Here is an 8792-nt window from a genome sequence, read left to right as displayed (position 1 = left end):
GCTTTTAACCAATAGAATATGGCAACATTGAGGGGTTGTTCTTTCTGTGAGTAGGTTGCAGAAAATCATGACCTCTGTCTTGCTAGTACCCTATCACTAGCATCAAAGCTGCCGTGCTTTGATGAAGTGAGTTGTCATGTTGGGAGAACCCACATGGCAAGGAACTGAAAGTGACCTCCAGCCAATGGCCCTTGAGGAATTGAATGTTCCCAACAAATAAGACCACAGACCCTGGATTAACACCTTGCTTACAGCCTTGTGAGAGATTCCTGACCTACAGAAATCATGAGATAACAAATGAGTATTGTTTTAAGTCCCTAAGTTTGAGGGTAATCGGTCATGCAGCAATAGATAACCTTTCTTTATACAAATAATGAATTTTTGATAAACTAATTAATAAGTCATCATATAAACCAATGTAAAATAAGTGTAGTCTAGATTGTCACAGCAAATATCTGAAGTCATATACATGTATTATAACCACATATGTGTCAGAACCAGCTGAGGAGCCTAACTCAGTGTTTTGCAGTCAGGGCACCCTTCAGGGAAGTGGTGGCTCTAGGGCAGGGTTGAATAGGAGTGTGTGGGGGGAGCATATGTATCCCTCACAATCGATGCCTACCCACCCCCCATCTTCAGGCTCAAAGGTGCCTCAGGATGAGAACAATCCCATACGGGGCTCTCAGGCCAAGTCTTCCCTGTCAGACTGAGAGGCCCTTGAGGAGAAACCTCTTGCCAGCCCCATCAGCCACAGCAGGCTGAATATCTCCTCCCCAGTGACTTCCCCCACATCTGTCCCCCAGCTTCCAGTCCAAAAGGGCACCTCAGACGGTATGGAAAAGAGGCCACCAGGCAATGGGTAGAATAGAAACACAAACTCAAGAAATGCATTTCTCTGCCCCAGTTTATTCACCACGGCTTGGTCCAGAGGCCAGGTTCATAGTCAACATGCAAGGGCTAGACACAAAAGCCCCAGGACCATTGCTTCAGCCTCACTCCCTATACCTTTCACCTACCCACCCATCAGGGATAGAATTCTTTACAGATAGAGCACCCCCATTTTGCAGATAAGGAGAGTAAGCGTCATGCCACTGCTCACCCATCAGGATCTTGCATCCTCATGGCTCCAGAGGCAAAGCAGAGAGCTTGGCTACCTTAGTCCTTGGTTCTCCCCAAAATTCAACCACTCTCCTTTTCACAGAGCCTCTGCTCTAGCCTGTCAACCCCCATTTAAAGGGCCATGCAGTGACGGAAGGGGTTATGACCCAACATGCTAAGAGCTTCCAGAGGCTGGGCTGAGCTGACACTCACTGTCCCCCACCCCCCGTCAAAGGTTAATGTGGCTCCTCTGGGCCCAGACAGCCTGATTTAAGAAAAAACAGACCAACCTAATTTGACGTCCAGTGTTGCTAAAGCCAGAAAGGCACAGCGAGTAGAGGCACAGAGAGGAAACAGATTTTTTTTTTTTCCAACAGCCTTGGAATACCATGCCGATTCCTTGCAAGCTTATAAGCACACATTCGCTTTCATCAGAAGCTGAAATCAATATGGTCTGCAACAGCTCCTTTGCTGTGGAGAAGGGTTGTTTGTTTCAAACTGATATTTTAGAATTCCCACTCTCCTATTCTTCACAGGGTTCTGCCGTTATCATCTCCCTTATCATCTCCCCCATCCCCATCTCCCATGTGCCCCAGGGCAGAGTTCAAGAGGGACAGCTCTTTATCTTCTTCTCTGATCCCATCCCCCATCCCTGCCACGTGTCAATCACCACCCCCAGCTTCCCTCCCTCATACTAATTCTCTACCAATTGCTCAAAAAGCCATGGCAGGCCAGAGCAGCCACCACACTTCCTACAGCAAATCCACCATCAGGGACAACAGCTTCAGCAGAGCAAAGTCTGGGAGGAGTGATGGGGAAGGAATAGGAGAGGTGGCCTGGGAAGTCCCAGGAGAGTGGATCAGCACAACCCTCAGATAAATGACGATAGCCCTCTCTCCAGGGAACAATTGGACCCTGTGGAGAAAAAAAGGCTAGGATTGACAATGGGTAACACAGAGTGTGGATGCCCGACATACGCAACTGAATATGTATTTGCACACATCTGCTAGTGAGTCGGCCTGCAAATCCATGCTCCTAATACACCCTTCCCATGCCTGCACTTGCACACAAAGGCCTGCACACACAAGGGCTCACTCACAGACACCCACCACAAGCCTGCACACTCAAACTCATTCATATGCACACACACACACACACCTTTTGCATATATATCCTCACTCGTGCACATATATACACACTGTTGGACACCTGGTTCATGCATACATATACAAACATACTCCCTCTTACATACATGCTACACACACACATATGTACACACCCACACACAGACCTGCACATCAGTGAGCTCATGTGTACGCATGACACACACAAGCTGATGCACAGGTGCTGATTCACACACGCCTGGACCTGCCTACATGATAGCACGTACATACTCATGCTTACCTGCACTCATACCAGCAATAATCATGTACTTACTTGTGCACAACCACACACATGCCTACAAATATATACATGTACCCCTGCACCCCTGTGGAGGCACACCCTTAGCCCTGATCCTGGGGCCTGGATGGGACCGCCCTCTGTTGGAGACAACGGATAAGCTCCTTTCGGTTGTCTAGGATGGTGTCAAAGCTCTCCTGCAGACGGGTCTGCTGGTCAACCAACTGGTGCTGCAGGCCCCGGATCCACTGCAGCAGGGCCAGGCGACGGTACATCACCAAGTGCACATGGTGCTTCTCCTTTTCCTGCTCTTTGTAGCGCTCCTGAGCCTGCAGCTGCTGCACAGCCTGGGCCACTGAGGGCAGAAGGGGATCTGGAGGGCCTGGGCCTCGAGGGGTCCCACAGACAGGCTCAGGGCTGCTGCTGGGGCTGTCGGTGCTCAGGGAACTGCTGGCATAGCCGTTGTCCTCCAGAGGGGAGCAGACTGTGCTGGCGCCGCTCATCTTCTCCAGCTCAGCTCCGGCGATTTCTGCCCCCTCTGGTGGGCTGCGGACCTCCCCATCAGGGAGTCCAGGGGCCTGGAAGGCCTGGTTGTCAGAGGGCAACTCAGAGGAGCCTCTCATCAGGCTGGGCTCCACCTGGCCTGGCATCCCATGCCAATTCTCATTGGCATCTTTGGCACTCGCCATGAAGTTGGAGTTGCTGTCTGGTTGGAGCTCAGGCTGACATACTCCAGGTGGGCCCCCCAGGAACTGGCCCCCCTCAGCTACGCCTGGCTGGATGGCAAACATCTGGTCTGCAAAGGAGAAGCAGAAGAATGAGTCAAAGCAGGATAGGGTGGGGTGCCTGAAGTCGTGGCAACCTAGCTGTGGGGGCAAGGCAGTGTGGAGGAGCTGGATGCTCCTTCTCAGTCCCTTTCCCTCTGGTAACACCTCCCTTTGTGGTATTCCTATTCCTTCTCTGTTGATTCGCAGTCTCCTGCATAGGGTTTGCCCTCAGCCCTCCGAGGCAGGCTGTCTCCTTATTCTGTGCACGTCTTCCCAGATGAACTAATCTTCTGCTATAGCTTCAAGAACCATCAGGTGTTGGTGACTCTCAGATGTGTCTCCAGCCCAGATCCGACTGCTATCCAACTCTGCAACCATCCATAGGCCCCCCAAATTCTACATGTCCCAACCAGCTCTCCCTCTCCAGTGTCCTCAGAAAAATGGCCCACCCTGCATTCAGTCACTCCAGCCAGAAACCTGAGAGCATCCTGGTCTCCTCACTCTGCTTCCTTCCCCCATCTCATTGACCACAAAACACTGACAATTCTTCCTCTTAAAAACCTGTGTATGTATGCATATACGTCAACCCTCACTTGTACTTGGTTCAGGCCATTTCTTACCGGGATTACTGACTGACTGCTGCAGGCTTTTCTGACCTCTGTGCCTCCAGTTAAAAATGTAAACTTGAGGGGCACCTGGGTGGCTCAGTCGGTTGAGAATCCGACTTCAGTTCAGGTCATGATCTTGCAGTTTGTGGGCCTAAGCCCCACGTCGGGCTCTGTGCTGACGGCTCAGAGCCTGGAGCCTGCTTTGGATTCTGGGTCTCCCTCTCTCTCTGCCCCTCCCCAACTCACGTTCTGTCTGTCTCTCTCTCTCTCAAAAATAAACATTAAAAAAATTTTTTTTAAATGTAACCTTGATTGGTCACAGCTCTGAGAGCCCTCCCTAAACTGCTAACCCTCAACATGGCCTACAAGGCTGTGCTTCAGCTGACCCCTGCTCCCCATTTCAGGCTTGCCTCTTGCCACTCTGCCCTCTCAGAATCCCAAATTTCTCAGAGATCTCAGAATGTGTCATTATTCTGTGTCAATAATGTGTCATTATTCACACAATTCCCTTGGTCCACAATACCCTTCCCTTCCCCTCTCCTGTAAACTCCTCCCTTCTCCACCCAGCAAACTCCTTTTTGTACTTCAAAACGCAGATGTCTGATCCCCACCTCTCTGAAGCCTTCCTGAAGTTCTTCCCACAGCCCCAGCACACATAAATAAGCACAGTTAACTATGCCTTCCCCTGGGTCCCCACTGCACTGGTACTCACTGTTTTGTTCATATCTGTTTCTTGACCCTGGTGCATAGTTGATGGCCAGTAACTGTGCATTTAGTTGTTTTTGGTTTTGTTTGGGGACTATCTTCTAATAGCAGCTTATACATTTGGCTTCCTGACTAGATACCGAGCTCCTCTATATATCCTCTGTCATATTCCTGCACTAAGCAGGTGTCAGTACATAGTTGCTGTGAGAGTGAATGGGGGAGAGGGGCTGCAGTGGGCTATCTATGCTCATAAAGAGAAAGCCAACGGTAGCGAGAGGCTACTGCTCAGGCCCAGGGATAGAAGATATGGCTCCAGTTACCTCCTCTGCCCTAGTGAGCAACCCCACCCCCGCCCCGCCCCGTCCCCATCCCCATTGACAAGCCTCTCTTCTGACCTTGCCCTCTTCCCTCTGGGTTTACTATCTTGTGCCCCTCCCCTAGCTTGCTCCATCCAGGGGCCCCAGAGGGAGGGCGTATCACACCATTCTTTCCTCCCTAATAACCATTTCTACCAAAATTAGGGTTTGAATTAACAAGAGGTTTCTACTGACTACATATTACAAGGATTAGAAAAATGGGGGATCAGTAAGAGTGAGGGATAGTGTAAGTATAGCAGGGATTAGGAGGTCTTTATAGGTGGTAGTGGGAAAAAGTCCTCGGGGTGTAGCGACGGTCCTTTAGTGACCTACATACTACCATCCCGCTAGGCAGTCTTGGAGACCTTCCAGGCCCAAACGTTGTTTGGTTTTTTTTTTTTCTTTCTTAAACTGGGAGCGGCCGCGAGGGAAGCTGAGATGCAGCGGCTTAGGTGTTAAGGCTCACAGGGTTCTCAGAGACGGTAAAATGGGAACCCAGACACCCTAGGATCAGGCTTGCGTCCAAGCTAATCCGCAGTCGGCCCGGGGTGTGTAAGGCGGCGGGGGTGGGGAGATGGCTCTGTAAGGGTTGGGGAGGCCGCCTCCCTTCCTGCGTAGCCCTGCGGGAGAGGAACCCCCCATCCCTCCGCCTCCAGCAGACAGAGGATAGAGACCATGCTTTCCTAAGCTCCCCACAGGGGGCAGCCCGGAGGAAGCTGGGATCCCCTGCTTGCCCCCCCGTCCCGGGGGGCTGGCCCCCAACCCTCCCCTCCTGCCGGACTCACTGCCTGGACGCGCCCGCCCCGGCGCGGCTGGCTCTGCTCCCGCGGGCCCCGCGGCGGGAACTCGTCTCTGGAGGCTGGAGGGGGGAAGAGGGATGTCTCGGCCTGGCCTGGGCGGCCACGCGGGCCGGGCGTGGGGTGCTGGGCTCCCCCGGCGACGCGCCCAGCCCCAGGCCCGGACTGCGGAGTCGGGCGGCGTCAGCGCGGCAGACGGGGCGGGGCGGCCGGGCCCACGTGGGTCGGTTCGGGGTTCCGCCGAGCGAAAGGCTAGTCCGGCCAGAGCGCCGGAACCAACTCCCCCGCCTCCTGCAGCCGTGACCGAGGCCTGCCGGGTCGGGTTTTATCTTCCCACTGCATCCATTGGGTCCCTCGGATCGCTTTGCGTCACTGCAGATACGGTGACATTTTCAAAATGAAAATCTAATCATGTCACCATCCTCCTGCTTTTAAGCCTTTCAAATGGCTTCCCTCTTGCAGGGTAAATCCTTGAGGCAGCGGCCACGGGGTTCTGAGCATCTTGTCCTGTCTACCTCTCCAGCTTCATCCTTTGCCCTCCATCTCTGCAACTGGGCCTCACACTCCGTTCTGCCACGCGACTTTTGCACACACGGTTCCCTCTACCTAAAATTCTCTTCCCCTTCTCAGCTTACTCATATGTCAGCTCTCTTCTCAGATAAACCTCCTCTGACCTCCTAGGCAAGATTAGTTTCCCCTTTTATATTTCTCAAGGGCACTTGGTTCCTTTTCATCAGAGCATCTATCACAATTTGAAATGATATATTCATTTTGTGCTTGTTTCATTAAGGTCACTTAATGAAAGCTATGTTTTTTTTTTTTTTCAATTTATTTGTTTTGAGAGACAACAAGGGAGGAAGGCCAGAGAGAGACAGGGAGAGAGAGAGAGAATCCCAAGCAGGCTCTGCTCTGTCAGTGAAGAGCCCGATGCAGTGCTTATTCTCACCAACCATGAGATCATGACATGAGCCAAAATCAAGAGTAGGGATGAGACTGAGCCACCCAGGCACCCCCATGAAAGCTATGTTTTATTTATTTATTTATTTATTTATTTATTTATTTATTTATTTATTTTATAAAGGCTGCCCTTCCTAATCCAAAGGCTGCAGCTTTTTTTTTTTCATTTTTTTTTTTTAAACGTTTATTTATTTTTGAGACAAAGAGAGACAGAGCATGAACGGGGGAGGGTCAGAGAGAGGGAGACACAGAATCTGAAACAGGCTCCAGGCTCTGAGCTGTCAGCACAGAGCCTGACGCGGGGCTCGAACTCACGGATGGTGAGATCATGACCTGAGCCGAAGTCGGCCGCTTAACCGACTGAGCCACCCAGGTGCCCCGAAAGCTATGTTTTAAAAAAAGAAAGAATATCTGCTCTGGGACAGGACCGGGCCTTATGTCCTACACTCAGGCCCTGGCACCTTCCTCAGAGAACTGCTCCATAGTGGCTGTGCCGTGAACTCTTCTCAGTTTCTACTGACCGAAGCCTGATCTTCCTCACTCCCTTCTTCCTTGGAGGAAAAGTGGAGGGTTGGGGATTCAGTTTGCAATCAGAGAGAATAGAGATGCAGTTGGTGCTGACTCTAATGATAAGAAAGCACTGGCAGGTGTTAGGAAAGTTAGGGCTTCTTAAATAATTTCCTAAGGTAGCCCTTGAAGGGAGACGAGGACAAATTTAGCCTTCAGGGTTCTAGAAGGCCCCTTCCATACCCCCACTTTACCAAGCAAACCAAGCAATTGGCTATACCTCCTTCATGTCCTCCCCACATTAAAAACAAAATAAAACAAAACTAATATGGCTTCATCTTTGAAACATAAAACATTTTAAAATACTCTTGTCTTGGGGCGCCTGGGTGGCTCAGTTGGTTAAGGGTCCAACTTCAGCTCAGGTCATGATCCTGAAGTTTATGAGTTCAAGTCCGGCATCAGGCTCTGTGATGACAGCTCAGAGCCTGGAGCCTGCTCTGGATTCTGTGTCACCCTCTCGGTCTACCCCCCCACCCCCCTGTTCTCTTCCCTATCACTCTCAAGAATAAATGAATAAATAAACATTTAAAAAAATTAAAATGCTCTTGTCTTTCCCTCATCTCTTTCTTTTGCTTTTATCTCCTACTCCATCTTTTTTAATTTTTAAGTTTATTTATTTAGAGAGAGACAGCGAGCAGGGGAGGTACAGAGAGAGAACGAGGGAGAGAGAATCCCAAGCAGGCTCCAAACTGTCATCACAGAACCTGATGTGGGGCTAGAACTCACAAACCGTGATATCATGACCTGAGTAGAAACCAAGAGTCAGATTCTTAACCAACTGAGTCACCCTGCTACCCAGTCGCCTACTTCAGCTTTTGCTATTTTTTTAGACCTCAGGCCCATTTCTACATCAGATGCTGAAGCCTAACTAGTCTTCCTTTTTCCCTTACCCATTGCAAGTTCCCCTTGCCTTTAGACAGGTGACCCAATGAGGTGACCCAAATCCTCACTCCTAAAGGCTCTGAGCCTGGGGGGATCTAGAGTTATGCAGGTCTTCCTGTGCCATACAGCCATGTCAGATAGTTGTTTGGTGGGCCCAGAGCTGCTCCTCTCTGCCTCTCTTGTGGACTCCATCTCTCCCAGCTCTAACCATGTGGGTCAAATGGGAGCCCGGTGAGTCCAGGCATAGGAACCCCACTCCAGGTGAGTCCCTTCTCTGGGACTTTCTGAAATAAAAGGAAGACAAAGCTGGGAAGATGTATGGGCAGAGCTTTAGCAACCACATTCCCTGCCAAGTGGAAGTCAGTTTGGAGTAGGAGTAAATGATGCTTACACACAGAAGCAGAGACAAAAGACAGAAGTCCTGGTGATGTTCTGGTCCCTGTTTCCTGAGGCCTTTCTATAACTTCCAATAAGGCCCTTGTTTTGTCAAGCCCACCTCGAGTGGAATTTCCTTTGCTGGCAATCAAAAGAATCCTGATTAATACAAGAGCACAAGGTAGTGGCCCAGGGGTCCCCCTCATATACCTCTCAGCCCTCATTAAGGAGTGGCATCTCTGTTTCCCCTTGGTAGCCATTAGCCATCCAGCTTACACT

At 50.6% G+C, this 8792-nt stretch overlaps 1 protein-coding gene across 2 annotated transcripts; it reads right to left on the bottom strand.

Annotated features, from left to right (window-relative positions):
- Window positions 1–1483: 1483 nt before the first annotated feature.
- CC1H1orf216 (chromosome C1 C1orf216 homolog) lies at window positions 1484–6295 on the bottom strand. 2 transcript variants are annotated; one of them, XM_060626527.3, is made up of 3 exons: window positions 5721–6295; window positions 2602–3295; window positions 1484–2013 (listed from the first exon to the last, which is right to left on the bottom strand). In XM_060626527.3, the coding sequence occupies exon 2, from the start codon at window positions 3288–3290 to the stop codon at window positions 2604–2606; it is 687 nt and encodes a 228-aa protein (XP_060482510.3). In that variant the 5' UTR covers window positions 3291–3295; window positions 5721–6295; the 3' UTR covers window positions 1484–2013; window positions 2602–2603. The 2 variants fall into 2 exon arrangements, with proteins under 2 accessions (XP_060482510.3, XP_081652562.1); XM_081796436.1 differs by having other exon boundaries at window positions 1484–3295; window positions 5721–6291.
- Between the last annotated feature and the right edge of the window lie 2497 nt (window positions 6296–8792).

The sequence above is a fragment of the Panthera onca genome, chromosome C1, assembly GCF_046562875.1.
Source record: "Panthera onca isolate mPanOnc1 chromosome C1, mPanOnc1 haplotype 2, whole genome shotgun sequence".
In the NCBI taxonomy this organism is placed as follows: domain Eukaryota; kingdom Metazoa; phylum Chordata; class Mammalia; order Carnivora; family Felidae; genus Panthera; species Panthera onca.
This window is presented reverse-complemented; position numbering and strand designations above follow the sequence as displayed.

What these genes read in the sequence shown, in the direction of transcription:
- CC1H1orf216 (XM_060626527.3), bottom strand. Translation starts at nt 3,290, where the DNA reads ATGTTTGCCATCCAGCCAGGCGTAGCTGAGGGGGGCCAGTTCCTGGGG.